This window comes from Protopterus annectens, chromosome 1.part1 (genome assembly GCF_019279795.1).
Source record: "Protopterus annectens isolate FY-2018-M chromosome 1.part1, PAN1.0, whole genome shotgun sequence".
Taxonomy (NCBI): Eukaryota; Metazoa; Chordata; order Ceratodontiformes; family Protopteridae; genus Protopterus; species Protopterus annectens.
In genome coordinates this window covers 525,667,964-525,685,333 of record NC_056726.1, presented here as the reverse complement: position 1 = coordinate 525,685,333, position 17,370 = coordinate 525,667,964, and the positions used below count along the sequence as shown (strand labels likewise).

The following is a 17,370-nucleotide window of genomic DNA, read 5'->3' as shown; positions in this document are numbered from 1 at the left end:
TGATGCGTTGCACATTCTTTCTTTAAGGTTCCCAGTAATCTAAGAAGAAGGAAATTGCGTTAAGCGAAGAATGCAGTTTTAGTACCCACCTGGAAGCGCAGTAACAAACTCGCCCTAGCCTACATTTGTTCACGCCTATCAATGACGTGTTCTGACCCTCATAAGGGTGTGCTGAAGATGCTGTAGCAGCATCATACCTCTCAAGTGTACCTCATTATGAGGAACTTACCTCATTTGGGGTCTTAAAAAGTTCATGTTCCTCGAAGTTCCTTAACGTTCCACATTGAAAGAGTCTGCCACACATTCAGTGCTAGGAATTTTTTAAGTGAAACCCATGGTAAATAGAAATTAATCACATTAATTCATTATAAACTAAAAATAAACACGTTACCCACCAAGGGATAAATGCTCCATAGCCAACAAAATACAGAGTAACTATGATAAATATACACGCTCAGGAGCAACCCAGCACAGAACCAAAAGTTCAGCATATATCTATGCACTCGAAGTACAGCCTCTAACAGTGACAAGATTTAAAATAAGTTCCAACAGCAGCTAGATAAAATCCAGATGCAAAGTAAAAATGATATCCTTTTTTTCCAGACACATGTGAAGGTAAGCGCTTTCGCCAAGAGGCTTTGTCAAACCTTTAACAAACAGAGTGTAAAATCACCTACTACTATATAGCAAACTGGTAATTGGATAATTGATACCAATCAAGTCAGCACTCCTCTTAAAGTCATAAGCTAACACAGTCAAATACATTCAAAATGTATCATAGTAAGTAAGCATATTTAAAACATTACATCCATATGGATAAAACTCAAAAATAAATAACTAAATAACACAATTACCATAATTATAAATATCTGCATATTAACATAAAAATATAATAAATATATGTTACAAAACAAGATTTTAAACACTGGTGTAATAAACCCATGATTTACTTAACTACCAACTTTCTATTCTTCAAGGCAGGTTTCAGGGGAATTTTGGCATTTAACCCTGGACTGGCATGTGCTTTAAATTGAATTATCCATTTAACTTCTATTCTTTCCATGTGATTCCTAACATATCCACCCCTAATACTAGAATGATTCATTTGAATCGCGAGAAAGCAAAATGTAAGCTCTGTCTCTGCTTCAAGATTATGTTTGGACTAGGCATTTGTATAGGAATGAATATGTATCTGGTACAGATGCTCCCTGATACAACCTCTAAGCCTCCTAGCAGTATGTATGCCCTAGCCTACATTTGTTCACGCCTATCAATGACGTGTTCTGACCCTCATAAGGGTGTGCTGAAGATGCTGTAGCAGCAATTCATACCTCTCAAGTGTACCTCATTATGAGGAACTTACCTTATTTGGGGTCTTACAAAGTTCATGTTCCTCGAAGTGCCTTAATGTTCCACATTGAAAGAGTCTGTCACACATTCAGTGCTAGGAATTTTTTAAGTGAAACCTATGGTAAATAGAAATTAATCACATTAATTCATTAAATGATCTTCTTTATAAGTAAAACCAGCATATTTTAACCATCCTATGACCTGCCTAGTTGAAGTTGCTAGCAAGCCATTAGTATGTGTTCCACATTTTGCCTATTTCTACCACATTATGAAGGTGAGTGTTCCTCATGTGGGTGATGGAAGGTTGAGAGCTATGGCAGCAGTTAATGGGTATTCAGTATCTCTGCAATCCAGTACTACAAAATACAGATTATTGTGATGCGTCCATTTAGTAGAAATGAAACTATTGCAGGGAAAAACATGACATGCAATTAAAAATGCTGTTAAATGATAACCCTGCATCACTCTGTGCTGGAAACGACAAATATTGCCATGTGGCAATTAAGTAGAAAAGTAAAATGTAACATAAATGTGTCATAAAAATTGAGAAAGATGCCTTGGACATCTTGATCTTTTATTACGCAACACCAACAGAGCAGAACAGAATGGCATAAATGTTACCGAAGCTGAACTAGAAGGACATAAATGGAAGAACTACTACAAGTAGTAAAACTTTAATACTACAGACCAGGTAGACCAGGGCATAGCTCTCAACCCTCCATTTCCAAAATGAGAAACACTGTGACAAATGAGCAAAATGTGGATCACTTACTAACAGCTTACTGACAACGTCACCTAGGAAGCTCATAAGATAATTTCATAGTTTCATAGTTTAGTACTAGGCTATCTGCCCTGGGGCATTTGTAAGCCTAGCCATAGTGATGTGGCTTTCACCATCCCATGAAATGGTACAAAAATGCACAGAATAGATTTAGAATACTGTGCCTCTGTCTAGTAGTGACACAATGAAGGTCCCCTTATATAATAGAATTAGTTTACTGTGCCCCTGTCTAGCAGTGACACAGATGTGACCCCTGGGGTAAACTTACGATCTCCCATCCACTCATCAAGATTTCTCTTGAAGAGAGTCAGTGAGGGGCTCTGCCTAACATGAACTGGGATCTTGTTCCAAAGCATGGGAAGCCTCTGGGTTATGAATCTATCCCTCCAGCATGTCCTATTCATACTTGTGCCGAGGTTTAAGTCTTTAGCTCTCGTGGTCCTGATGGATTTGGATTTTTTGAGGTGGAGCATGTCCATCAGATCCTGATTGGACATGGTCTTGTACGTCAGGCAGAGATCACCTCTGAGCAGGTGGTATGCTACTGAATAGAGCTGGAGTTTCTTTAGTCTGGGAGAATAAGACATATGTTGGAGACCCTTGATCCTCTTGGTGAGGTACTTTTGTGGTCTCTCCAGCTGTTGCAAATGCCGGGTGAGGTACATACCAAATGGGGCATTGTACTCAATCATGGGTCTGATGAGGGAGGAGTATAGGGGTACAATGACATCCTTGGATCTGGATGTGAATCCCTTCATGATGAGGTGTGCAAGGTAGAATGTTTTTCTAACCACTTTGGCAACGTGGGTGTCAAATGAGAGGTCACTGTCGACTTGGGTCCCTAGGTCTCTGATTACTTTTTCCGTACTCAGTGGGTTGCTGTCTATGTGATAATTTGAGGGTACTTTGTTTTTCCCAAAGGGGATGACTATACATTTTTTGGCATTTAGTTTAAGGCAGTGACTCCGGCACCAGTTGTCCGTTTCTGTGAGGCCTTTTTGTAGGATGTATGTGTCCGCTGGTGTATCGACTATGGCGCCTAGTTTGCAGTCATCTGCAAACTTTGTCAGCCACAACCCTCCCATGTTTGCTTTAACATCTGAGAAATAAATGCTGAACAAGAGGGGTCCCAGGACAGATCCCTGTGGGACACCACTTGTGACTGGCTTTGAGTCTGACATTGCTCCAGCGATTTTAACTTTATGGGTTCTGTCCTTTAGCCAGTTTGCAACCCATCTAGTGACATAAGGGTTTACGTTTAAGCTGTTGAGCTTATCTATGATGCCTGAGTGGGGTATTGTGTCGAAGGCCTTAGCCAAGTCCAGGTAGGCTGTATGGACTGCTTTGCCCTCATCAATGGCTCTAGTGACTGTTTCGAAAAAGTCAACCAGGTTCAAAAGGCAGGATCTGCCCTTTACAAAGCCAAACTGGGTGGGGTCAAGTGTCTGTAGGTCCCCTATGTCTCTGTTTATGAGTTCCATAATGATTCTCTCCATAGCTTTGCAGACCAGGCTGGTTAAGCTTATGGGGCGGTAGTTCCCAGGGTCTGTAGAGGTACCCCCTTTGTGGAGTGGAACCACTGTTGCTGTACGCCAGTGTTCAGGTACATATCCTGTAGTAAGGCTAAGGTTAAATAGCATTTTTATGTGCGGGTTTAGCTCCTCTTGGAGTTCACATAGCACGCAACCCGGGATACCGTCAGGTCCCATTGATGCTGTGTTTTTAGCTTTGTTGAGGGCGGTTCTTACTTGGACATCTGAGATGACAGGGAGATTACATTCAGCTGGGATAAGTAGCTCTTCTTTTGGGGGTGAGGGAGGGGAGAAATTTGCACTGAACCTGTCAGCCGAATGTTGTCAATATCTGTGGGTTCAGTGTATTTTTTGTTGTTGTGAACTAACTCTGAGCATATCTGAGAGTTTCCGCCCAGGTTTCTAACATAGCTGAAGAAGGCTTTGTGGTTATCTTTAGTGTCCTTAGCGATTTTCCTCTCAAAGTTGGCCTTGGATGTTTTTATGAGAGAATGTAGTTTTCTGCTAATGTTGATCAGAGATGTCTTCCCTTTATGGGATTTTGCTCTGTCGTGCAGTAGCTTCCTTCTTTTGTTATACAATTTGTTAATGGCTGAGGTCCACCAGACAGGACGCTTGCCTTTGGTGGAGAGGGACTTGGATTTATTTGGGATTGCATGATCCATGCATTCTTGGAGATGTCCATAGAAAGCATTTGTGAAGGATTCGGCATTGTGGAATGTGGTATCCACTGGCCCAGTGGGCTTAAAGGATACCATCTCAGTCTTAAGAAGAGTGAAGTCTGCTTTTGAGAAGTTTTTCACTGTGGTCTTTTGTGCTGGGGTGGAGGTGGGATATGTATATCCAGGGTGATTAGTTTGTGGTCAGATCTCACTAGTGAGGGGTATACCTCCGGTGTGGAGCATTTTGTCCCCATGTTTGTGATGATCAGGTCTAGTATATTATCTCCCTAGTGGGAGAGGTGACTAGTTGTTCCAGTGCATTTGAATTTATGAATTCCAGGAACCTTTGGGCTAGGGTGTTAGGGCTAGAATAATGTACCCGATCTATGTTTGGGTAGTTGAAGTCTCCCAGTATGATGGTATTTTGTGATACATTCATATCCTCCAATGTCTTCAGGAAGGCTGAGTGGGGTTCCTGAGATTGGGAGGGTGGTCTGTAACATGCTACCAGTTGTATAGCAGTTTTGCCTATGGTTAGTTGCACCTGTATGGTTTCTGATGCTTCATGTGTTGCTACTAACCTGGAGGTGTGGGTGTCCTTGATGAATATGGACACCCCCCCCTTTGTGGTTTGGCCCAGGTTTTGGGGCCGAAAAGCATGATACGAGGTATAGCCTGGTAGTGCTGGGGTGCTCTCAGGAGCCTTGAACCAGATTTCAGTTACTGCAGAGACATCGATGTTCTCCATATTGTGGTGTGCATCGAGTACCTGCATCTTGAGATTTAGACTTCTGGCATTGAGCAGCATTACCCTTAGTTTTTTTCCATTTTTGTTTTCTAAGGAGGTGGGTTTGTCTTTTGAGCCTTGCCTAAAAAAGGCACTATGGGGGTGGCAAGAGCCATAGCCAATATCCGCTAAGTTGGTTAAAATGTGCTATTTTTACATATAAAAACTTATCTTGACGAATTAATATGATTCTGCTCTCTTTATCATGGATATCAGATAAAACATACCTAACACTGAATGTGCGACAGATACTTTCAATGTGGAACGTCGAGGAACATGACTGTTTCAGGACCTCAAATGAGGAACGTTCCTCCTAATGAGGTACACTTGAGAGGTATGTCACCAGGACAAAAAAATGTTGTTCACACACACACACACAGAAAAAACACATGCTTAGACTCTGATTTGGAACTTAATTGCTATGTCTTTCAAGTTGAAATCGTTCCTTCTTGGACTGGACCTCCTTTTCTTGAAAGCTTGGATGGGAGTATTTTTGTCCCTTTCCTGTAAGCTGCTTTTACACAAAGAATTAAAAAAATACGTCTTCAATTATTTAATTTTTGACTGTATAGAGAGTTATATGGTATTTTTTTTTCCAAAATATTTTATTGGTTTTAACATCAGATGTCACAAAAACGATAAATCAAGCATTATACATATTTGGACGTTAATTTAATGGTACAATTCATGGTGACGCTTGCCATTCTTGTTTAAGATAATAACGACAATTTTATATAAAATCATTTGACTAGCTACTGAATTTTCCCACGTCTGAAGCGCCTCCTGATACCAAAAAAAATGACAGGGTGAATTAGCACGTGTTGATAACAATAGCCACGCCCGTAGCGGCTCGAACTTGTTTTAGAGGTTTTAAAAGTCATTTTTGCGTTTTATGGGGGGGGGGGGGGTGTACCTTTTTTCTTTTGCTGAGTTTGTTCAACCGCAGATCTAGGGATTGTTGGTGTGGTTTGGGTGGGAGAATTAGATGCTGGAGGCTTGCCCCACCCACAAACACACAGATTCATTTTTGCATTCTGTACTAACTTGAAAGTGCCTGGCTCTAGAGTTTATTACGTACCGATAGAGATAGCTATTTAGTGTTGAGGATTATCAATAATAAATCTATAATTTATCTAATCTCCCATCAACCAAACGAGCAATTTATGTAGGGATTGTTTTATATTGGCATCTATAATAATAAGCAAGCTATCCATGAGATTGCAAAATTATAATATAATCAATTATAAAATTATTGGTAATGTTTAGCAACGTGGGTATTAATATTTTTCAAGACAAGACAATGCGTCACAAAATTAGATAATGCGACTCCCTTAAAAGCGTTATTTATAACCCTTTATCATATCTCCTTGTACAATTATTAACATACTGCTAGGAATACAGAACAGCATGTTTCCATCAAACAATTACTACGCACACTCCAGGTTTAATGAAAATTGTGCAATACTAGTATGGAGGGTTTCTAATTAAATTACTAAGAGAAGTTAACAAATATGCTGATGTAATACATCTTTAACTGCACTCTTCTAGGCTACAAGCTGCTGTATATGCCCCCAAAAATAAATCAGAAGGAATACAAAAAGGTTGAAAACATTTTAACATTCCACGGCGCCTGCTTAATTTGAAGAAGACACTATAAAATGGAGTAGCTTGTAAGGGTTCTGATTTATCTAATGCTATATAAACATGACAGCATGTGGAACAGAACAGTACATTCAGCTGTGTTACAAAACTATATATTGACCTCTCCTAATTGTCTTTGGAACGCTGTATACTAAAAATGCACAGCTTTGCAGCACACGTGCAACCCACATGTACGGACAAACAACACACACTCACACTCATTTTACCATTCCACGGCGCCTGCTTAATTTGAAGAAGACACTATAAAATGGAGTAGCTTGTAAGGGTTCTGATTTATCTAATGCTATATAAACATGACAGCATGTGGATCAGAACAGTACATTCAGCTGTGTTACAAAACTATATATTGACCTTTCCTAATTGTCTTTGGAACGCTGTATACTAAAAATGCACAGCTTTGCAGCACACGTGCAACCCACATGTACCGACAAACAACACACACTCACACTCATACCCCCCCACACACACACACACACAAAACATGCGCTAACGAGAAGGGAGAAGGATTGAACTGTTGCCTTTAGTTGTTTTACAAGGGTGAGTGGAAGGAAACACGCCAACTATTGGGGCATCGACCATCATTCAAAGGGAAGGGAATGTTACAACACCTGTAATACCAGAATGTTCTGAACCCCCTAACAGTGCATCTAAAGTGCGAGTTAAATCTGCCCAGCATTATAAATTTTGTTCGCAGATCATTCTCTTATACGCACGAAAGGCAAATTTCATGTTGCCGTTCTGCACATCTCTCAACTGTCCAGATTTTCGCAGAATGTCCAGATATTAGCCTCATTTGTTGCTCTGTTCCTCTTTTAAGATTCGTGTTTTTCTAGCAAATCACTGAGGATTAAAATCACTAAATAATGACGTACATTTGAGTTTCAGATTTCATTGCCTTCAGAAAAATATACGCAGACACAAACCCTGTTATTCTAGCAATTTACTAAGTTCATAAGAGTAATCTTAACATCTGCCTGTATTTTTGGACCGTTGTCCCCTTTTTAGGCTTTTTGTCTACATTTCTTGTGCTAAGAAGTTGAGCTGGTTATACCTGCATTAACAGTTCTCTGCACTCTACAAATGTAAAGACCGTGATTTCTTTAATGCGTTCCCATACATTTAGACATATATTTTACACTTTAATTTTCAAACTGGCTTGCTGCACAGTGGTAAGTTTAGGCACTAAACCAAAGGGTAAAAAGGTCACACAGACAAATCATTCACTAAATGCAGCAAGAGACAGCCAGGCTAGAGTTTTCACTACCCGATACCTTAAAAGTCTTCTAATAAAGACCCTTAAAATATAAAATATAAGCAAATGACCTGAAGTATTTCAGCAGCATAGCTTCCGGATGCCCAGGACTTTTTCCTTTTTCAAATACTCTATAAATAACTAAAGCCAATAAAGCTAAACTCCACTAGCTGTGGATTTGTATGTTTCAGCCTTTAAACTGACCTCATTGGCACAGCATAAGTAGATAGCTTGGCTACAGTTAAGAAATACATTTTTCAAACCAAGCTGATCCTCACAGACGTCAAGAAGCTTACAAAATATCCCAAACTAACATCCAAACCAAAGAGTAAAAAGATCATACAGACAAACAAGTCAGTAAAAACTGTAAGAAAAACCCAGCCAAACTGGAGCTTTCACTGTGTTATACCTTAAACCTCATAAAATGAAAGCCCATTGGATGCATGCAAATAACCCCTTAAAGACACATGTTTTTGCTGCATGGTTTCTGAATGCCCATGACTTTTTCCTTTTTAAAGTCGTCATTACATTCAGACCAGTAAAGCCAATTCTCACTAGCTGTGGACATGCATGTTTTGGCCTTTTTACTAATCTCATTAAGACAGCATATTGGCTAGTTGGACTACACTTTAGAAACACATGAGTTTTAAATTTAGCTGATTCAGAACCCATCTGAAACACTTGATGTCCTTAAGGGGTAATTTGCATATATACTATGAGCTTTCATTACAGGAGGGTTAATGCATCACACAGAAAACTCTAGCTTGGTTGTTTTTTTTTTTCTTGCAGAGAATATCGCATGCAACAATTAATCTACGTTTTCATACAACTGTTATTTTGGCATTTATGAAAGGTATTGTCTTTCAGAATAAAAGTCAGCAACCACTGTGGGTGGCATGAACAGTTATTTCAAAAGCACAAGTTCTTCAGGTATGGAATATTAACAGACAGCTGTTGCAAAAATAAGCGCAATCATTAATGTCATCCTAGCTGCAGGTTAGTGGCAGTTCATTCCAAGTACTTTAGATTAACAATGTTTTACTGACAGGTGTACGATTTGGTGTGTTTATTACCATAAATTCATCAGGTATCTGCATTTAAAATTACCATATCTCGTAGAAAAGCAAATCAGCATTTACATCCAATACTAAAATCATAAAAGGCAAAGAAGAAGCACCTTGTATGTACGATCTTGTTGCAGGGCTATTACTTGGGGAATACATTACTAAACAGTGTATGGTTTATAAACGTGTAAACCCTGCTGTTCATTGTTGCACGAACTGCTTTTACACGTACAGTGTATGTATTGTGTCTGTTCTCCCCCTCTATTTTCTTTGCATATAGAATAATTTTAGGGACTCTGTAACTCTTCGCTATCTATCAAATACTCTGTTTTTGAAACTTTGACATTTCTGATTAGCCTCCACACTCCAGCATAAGAACTGGCTAGTAATCCAATTCCACTGGAAGGCTCTTCAGTCCTGGATTTTGAGCCCTCCGCGCAGTCTTCACTGTTTTCTAACTTGTCCTTATATGTCACCTCTTTATTATTAGCCTCACCCTCAGCCTCCACCACAAGGCCATTAGCAGCTGTTTCGTTTGTAGCTTTATTTTCAAAGACATCCATGCCGAGAGGCTCTTCTGGTGGCTTGTTATCTACCTTACTTTTTAGATCCTCGTCGTCTTCGAGATCTTCATAGTTGTTGTGTTTTCTAGTTTCAAAATATTTGACTGTACAGTAGATGATGGAGCCCACAGTGTTTACCACTACCCCAGCTACAAACAGGTTTGTGGGCTCCATATCAAATGCCAACATACCCACTGTAATGGTGACAATGCTTTTGACCACCCCAACAAAACTTGTTGTGACGGCTGAGTTAATGTAAGTGCAATGCAAGGTGGTGAAGTTCATGGCACAGCCAATGAGGATGCAAGCAACAAAGGTACAGGTCACCGATGGGTCCAACCAGCCCTCGAAGGACCAAGCATTAATGGAATCCAAGCTGGCAAAGGAGCAGATGATGAGCAGAGGCGTAGCTGTAACGGCGATGGCATACTGAGCAGTGAGGGGCCCGTACTCACTATCATAACTGGTCTTTTGGATGATCACCAGATAAGCAGCATGAATAATTACTGCCAGGATGCCTGTCACATAACCAATAGGGTCTCCTGTTAGGTCTCCAGCACCTACAAAAGAATAAAAATAATATTAATGTATGAGAAGTCTCCGAACTACCTTAACCACCCCCCAAATGTCTTTTTAAACTAAAATCATAAAAGGCAAAGAAGAAGCACCTTGTATGTACGATCTTTCCCCAGCCTGACCCCCATCATGACACTTCTCTTCGAAAATAGATGAGCAAATAACATGACAGAGAAAAGAAGTGCATGTGTTCTCACGGGTATTTACTGAAAAAAGTGAGTAGGTAGGCATACATGACCATACCGACTGAAGGACAACTTAGCAGATGTTGAATGCATTCATTGAGAAGCATCATGCATGTGACACCATTCTGGGATAGCATATTGGTTTATTTGCTACTTAGGCTTTTATTCAAATAGTTTACAACAATTTATCTTGCTTAATATGCTTGTGAGTAGTAACTATCCCAAGGATATGAAACACATTCTGCTATCCATCCGTCCATCCATCCATCCATCCATGCATTTTTCCCATTTTTTTTTTTTTTGCACATTGAATCGGGTGTCACCAACTGTGAAACAAACCCATGCTGCTTAGGGTGTCACCAACTGTGAAACAAACCCATGCTGCTTAGGGTGTCACCAACTGTGAAACAAACCCATACTGCTTAACTGTCCAGAACTGTGCCTCATATTTTTGGTCTTTACCTAAAAAATAAGTTTTCTGATATATCATTGAGGATTGATGTCAGAAAATAATGGCAAATATTTCATGTTTCAGACTTCATACCATTTAGAAAATGCATGCTAATGCAAAACCTGTCTTTCTATCAACTTTCTAAGTTTTTAAGAACATGCAAAACTTGTTCCTATTTTTGGGCCTTTGTCCCCTCATTATTTATGTCTTTGACCAGATTTCTTAAAACTAATAGCTCGAGAGGTATGAAATCGTATTGCCAGTTTCAGCTACCTGATTAGTCAGACGTGCTATCCTCCACCACCAATACTCTTTTATTGCTTTCCAGTAAAATTATTATATCCTGATTGAAAGCTAAGTGTAACAGCGGATTTTACCTGCTAGTGCCGCTCCACATGTAGTGATTAAGACAGCAATCACAACTCCCACAGAGGGGATGCCATTCTTCAGGACGCACACCCCAATAAGGAGAGTGACAAGGGGCAGGCAACGCTTGAACACCACATACATGGGTAGACTAAGCCCTCGGAGAGCCCATAGGGTGAGACTAGACTGCAAGGTGGAGAGCAATGTCACAGTAGCAAAGACCCGGGCAAGGCTAAAGCTGTAGGGAGGTACGTTGATGCGCCCCAGCCGCCGTAGCACTTCCAGCACCACCGCCGCCGTGGAGCTTGTCAGGCACTGGATCAGGGTGAGGTACATGAAGTTGTACTTGCTGATGAGGAGCTTAAGTAAAATATTCAGTGAGCCGGAGAAGACACCATGCGCTACTGCCACCGAAATACCCAAAAGACGACCCTTGCAGATCTGCATTTTGAAATGTGAAAGGAATTACAAAATCCTTAATTCTGATAACCCGAAAGGTACTTTTTAAGACTTTACTATGGTTATGGTACTTGGTCCTGTAAGAGTTTAACTTCTCAAGACTGCTGTTCATTGACTGCTAGCTTTACTTCATTTTGTGCAAGGCAGCGGCAGCATCCTCCTGTGCGTAAAATGGCAAAGCGCTCAGGTCAGTGGTATTAACTAATCAGGAAATACTAGCAAGCCAGCAGCCCTCTCTGCAATATCTGCAATCCAAGCTGTTCCACTATAAGTGATTTCAGGACGAAGTGGGCTGCTGACGCACTTGGTTCACAGAGTATGGCTAATTTCCATTTCCTTAATTATAAGCAAGTAGTTATTTTGTTACCTCTTGCACTGTCTGCCAGATGAATGAATCACTGTGGCTTCGGGCGGTGTGGGCGGAGTGTGTGTGTGTGTGTGTGTGTGTGTGTGTGTGTGTGTTGCGGGTACCAGGGAAATTGTTCCTAGCATAGCTGGCGTTTATTGAAGATATAAGCTCCACCGTTGTATGCCGTACTGCACGTACTTGCTCTCCTTTGGTAAGAAATTTATCTCAGCTGCTGCTCCTGATTTTTAAGTATTGACCTTGATTTTGCCCCATAATTTTGTGTTGTCCCTAATGAAATTTGTAATTTCGTGATATATACCACAGAAGGTTATCACTAAAAATGTCAAACAATGCAAGCTGAGACAGCTTTAAGGAAAGCTTTCAGAAAACAAGGAGTAACACAGTGTCACTCATTTTTAAGTTTCTAACTGGACTGGACTGCAGTGTAAAAGCTTGTCCCTGGTTTGGATCGCTGCCTTTGGTGACTTTTGCCTGTGTCACACTGCATTAAGTGGCAAGTGGTTTGTAAACATAATAATAATTAGTTTCATTTCAAGCAACACAAGGCATTGTGCTGATTTCCATTACAAGGACCCCTACTGAGAAGAATTAGATAAATTTTAACTGACATCTCACAACACGTGACAGGTGGGTGTCATGAAATCCAAAGGGAATATTTACTTTGTTTCAGCCGTCCAACACCGTTTCAAACCACAAAGCAAAAATGATTAATTTGTTAATTTTCCAATACCCACTTTATCCTGAGTGGAGAGACGGAAACAATCCCTGCAACATCAAGGAGTGGAAAATGCTGCTCCACAGACAAAAGAACAGAAAATAAATAAATAAATAAAATGACTCCAAGTCCAAGCAGAGAACAAACTCATTCCTGCTTCTTTAGATTCCCTTCTCAAGTGAATGCTATTAGGAAGTCCAGCCTTCTACAGATAAAAGTTTACAGCCCTACATCCTGAACAATTCTACTGAAAATGCAATAATATTTGCAATACCAACCTAGATGGCATTACTTAAGTAGCCATGAACAGTGCATACCTCAATGTGCCAAAATATACTCTTTATCTTAACTATGTTTTATCGAACTCATCAGGTTAAGAAGAGGATAGACTAACAAGTCACAGGCATTGTCACTAATTTCTTAAAGTGCAACTGTGTTTTTCCCTTTAGGCTGGCAAAGTCTGCCAGTGCTAGGCCAGACTGGTTCTGACTACATTGAGCAGGTACAGAATTCAAATGAAGATGTTAACTGGTAGAGCTGCAGAGGATGCAGATGTTGCTACAATGCTACCCCCACTGCACCAAACACTGTGCACACACACACACACACACACACACACACACACACACACACACGCACACACATGCCACATTTAATTTAACTGGATTCTCCAGAAAGCTCATTCATGCAAAAATGTCTGGCTAGATCACATTATTTATATGAAATAATGAGTTATGTGTTCTGTTGGGACTTTACTGTCTTCTTGAGACTCATCTGATGGTGTCAACACCCAGAAATAAACAATTGCAGGGAACATAATAATTAATTGCAGTTATGAACCATGCAGGTGCTGCATAGTATGTATTAAATACATTAACACTCAAAATGATTGCTTCAGAAATAAGGTCCATTGGAGCAGCGTTCTACTAAGGTTAACAAATAATACAAAAAAAATAAAACAAAATTAAACAAATTAACAGACAAATAAATGTGTTACTATTTACTTTTAGTGAACATGAAGTAAAGAGTCTTGTTTCATCAAAACATACATGTAGACTGAGGTTCCTGGAAGTCACAGAATAGTAATATATAGCATAATAAAATAAAATGTCATTTTCAAAAACCTTCTGCTCAGTGATTCCATTTGTGACAGGACAGCAGCTAAGACCTCATAATATACTACACACACACACACACACACACACACACACACACACATACACACACGCACAGACACACACATATGTGATATTGTAGAAAATGTACATTCCAGCATAAAATGTCAAAGTCCATGATTTTTTTTCAAGTTTGCAGTCCAAATTATGTAACTTTATTATATTTTCCCAGAAGAATATAAATTCAGTGTTCTTTAAATAATGTTTATTTCCTGTCATTTGTATGTAAAACTTGGGATATTGCTAGAACCTTAATTTCAGGTAACTACAAACAATGTGACTTGGGAAACAGCAGCCAGTTGTATTTGTGAAAGTGTAGTTAAGTGAGGTCCTTACCATAACACTAAACTTTTGAGAGGACACTACCTCAACACTTAATAATTACATATGGGTAAGTCTTACTGTCCTTTGCCCTTTGCTAGATACATATTTTCTTATCAGTCCTTTCAGTGGAATGGAGAGAGATACCATTGCATTAAGATAAATACATGTGGAGTATTTATTTATTTGATCCACTGGGTCAGAAACCCATTTTCAGTGGAGGCCCTGGGAGAAAAGTTCAAAATTACATAATCAAAATTATACAAGACAGTACAAAACATAAAAAGACACTGTACAAAACATTTTTATACAATTAGCTATTAACAATAGTTTTATACGATCTGATTAGGTATTAGTAGTACACATTCAATGTTTTAGTCATGTTCATTGTATGGCTTGTGTTCATAGGTTCATAGGTAGGTACTAGGCTATCGGCCCTGGGGCCTATACAAGCCAGGCCAAAAAGGTACCCTGGCTTTTGCCACCCAAGAAAATTATTTTCCTGTGCCACTGTCGATAGAGCCACAGAGGTGTACTTGTATTTATAGAGTATAACAGCATAACATAACCTCCTAGCTCCATACACTGGCAAGGCAATGTGACAGAAGAAAGGTAATCTTAATCCCTTGCCTATGCGAACTTCACTCACATAACCACTGACAACCGGGGCAACTTGACATAAATATGGCTAGGCTTGTAAGGGCTCTAGGGCCATTAGCCTAGTAACCTTCTATGAACCTATGAACTCTTGAAATTCTTCTCTTTTGATGATCAGCTGTTAAGTAGAGTAACACAGCCAACTGCATTATCTTAGGCTAAAGCATTTCATCAGGTAATAATTACTTATGGGTAGTGTCCCAAAAAGTACACTTTACAATTTTGGGGTGGTGTAAGTAGGTTAAAGCATCTCATTCAGCACAGTCTTTCAATATTCTCTACTGCTATCAGACAGGCATTCCAGTTTATACAGCCTGACAGAGATGACGATAATTTGCAAAGTAAATTCCTCAGGTATATCTTCAGCTTTCACATCCCTTAAAAAAAAAAAAAAAACTCCTACTAGAGTGAGGCTTCATTATCTCTACAGGTTTTGGCCATGCTCTTCATTAAAGAATGAAATTCAAATGCTTAACCATTTGGAAAGATCCCCCAGACACACACACACATTAACACAAACAGATATTGATTGCCCTCTTTTCTTGCAGCAAATGAAGCCAATAACTGATTATGTTTCTGAAACAGGCAGTCTTATCCAAGTAGTATCTGAACTGTATACATATGTAGCTCCAGCCTAAACAAATGCCCCCCACACACACACACACACACACTATCTCTCATTCTTTTGGTTTAGAAAGTATGCTTTTAGCTCATCAGATTGGTTCAAGTTTCTGTGAGGCAACTCCACATACAGAAAAAAGAGCATCATAGGCACCCTGTCCCTGTCTTTGCAGAAGACCAGATAATATTACACATACATAATGGCCTGCAAGTTCAAAAGTCTGCTAGCAAATGTAATAGTTACCTGAAGAAGGCTTTCTAAAGCAAAAATGCAATATCCAAAAACATCATTGGTTTGAAAGGGCATGATGTCAGCTTTTTAAGCAGTAAGTTTAAATCCCATACTTCAGCCATATTCCTACTTGTAGATCTTAAATGCAAATTCCCTTTTATATAGCACACTCATCACCAAACTCCAACATCTGTATCACCATCTTAACACCAGGCTCACCATAAGTGGGGACATCTACCCCAACCCAGGCCTAAATCCACCCTCTCCAACACAAACTGCTCCAACACAATTGTCAGAACATAATGCCCCCACTATCTTCATCCCTGGGCAAATCAACAACAGCAGCAAAACCAGCCATCTTTTAATGCTGAACATTAATATTAGAAGTATAAAAAATAAAATATCTGCACTCCAGGCCACAATAGCACAGTACTCCCCAGACATAGTTGCTTTAACAGAAACCTGGCTAAATAAAAATATAACTAACTCAGACGTTCTCCCTACCAGCTACAATATGATTAGACAAGACAGATCACTTCGTAAAGGGGGTGGAACTGCCTTACTGTATAAGTCCAACTTAACTTTACATCAAATACCAAACTCCTACGCCTCCCCCAATAATTGGGACATACTTATCTCACAACTTCAACTTCACCCTAAAAAGGTCATCACCACAATTGTGATCTATATTCCACCTGGTAATACACCTGCTAGCCTTGAAGACTTCTTATCCTGGTGTTCTTCCACATACTCACAAGAAACCCTTATTCTGGGGGATTTCAACCTAGATTGGTTCACCTGTATATCAGAACCACCAAGTAATCTAATAAATCTCTATGGCTACCAGCAGCTAGTCCAAATTCCAACTAGATGTGATAAAAAATCTAAAAGGGAATACATCATTGACTGGGTCCTAACTAACAACTACACATTGTACCCCCCACACAGGCAGTCTTCCGGACACCTTTAGTGACCACAACATAATATACCTTATACATAGTAGAACAAGCATATGCAAAATCACTAACTATAAATTCACTAGAAACACAAAAAATGTTTCTCCTGAGGTCCTTGATACTTTACTCTGTAACTGTGACTAGACCCCCCTAAAACCCTCACATTTGACCAGGCTGTAGCATATTTCAAAAAAACATTTCTACAACACCTAGACACTGTCGCTGCATTGCGCAAAATCAAGGTTAGAACCTCTACAAACCACTGGCTCAGTAAAGAAACCAAACAAATCCTCAAGTCCAGAGACACTGGCTGGCTTTACTATCAAAAAACCAAAGAAACACAAAGCCTAAGTACCAAGAACTGTGCAACCATGCAAAAAATGCATTAGGCTGGACAAAAAATCCTGCTACATGACATTACAAACTAAATACCAATACAACCCCCAAAAGTTTTGGAAAAATGTAAACCAGCTACTAAAACCCACCCAAAAGGCTACCCCCAAACCAACCACCCCTGACACTAAAAGTTCCCATCGAAACACAATTCAACTCCCACTTTGTGAACTCAATTCTATCCTTAGCATCACAGGACAGTTCCAATCTCACTACCCCCCACCAACACAATTAACATTA

At 39.7% G+C, this 17,370-nt stretch overlaps 1 protein-coding gene across 1 annotated transcript; it reads right to left on the bottom strand.

Moving 5' to 3' along the window:
* Window positions 1–7,229: 7,229 nt before the first annotated feature.
* SLC35D3 (solute carrier family 35 member D3) lies at window positions 7,230–11,958 on the bottom strand. Its single transcript, XM_044076461.1, has 2 exons — window positions 11,243–11,958; window positions 7,230–10,213 (listed from the first exon to the last, which is right to left on the bottom strand). The coding sequence occupies exons 1-2, from the start codon at window positions 11,676–11,678 to the stop codon at window positions 9,378–9,380; spliced, it is 1,272 nt and encodes a 423-aa protein (XP_043932396.1). The 5' UTR covers window positions 11,679–11,958; the 3' UTR covers window positions 7,230–9,377.
* Window positions 11,959–17,370: the final 5,412 nt, after the last annotated feature.

Coding starts and splice junctions, on each gene's coding strand:
- SLC35D3 (XM_044076461.1), bottom strand. CDS start 11,678: ATGCAGATCTGCAAGGGTCGTCTTTTGGGTATTTCGGTGGCAGTAGCG. Junction 10,214..11,242: donor ATGTGGAGCGGCACTAGCAG/GTAAAATCCGCT, acceptor ATTCTTTTGTAG/GTGCTGGAGACCTAACAGGA.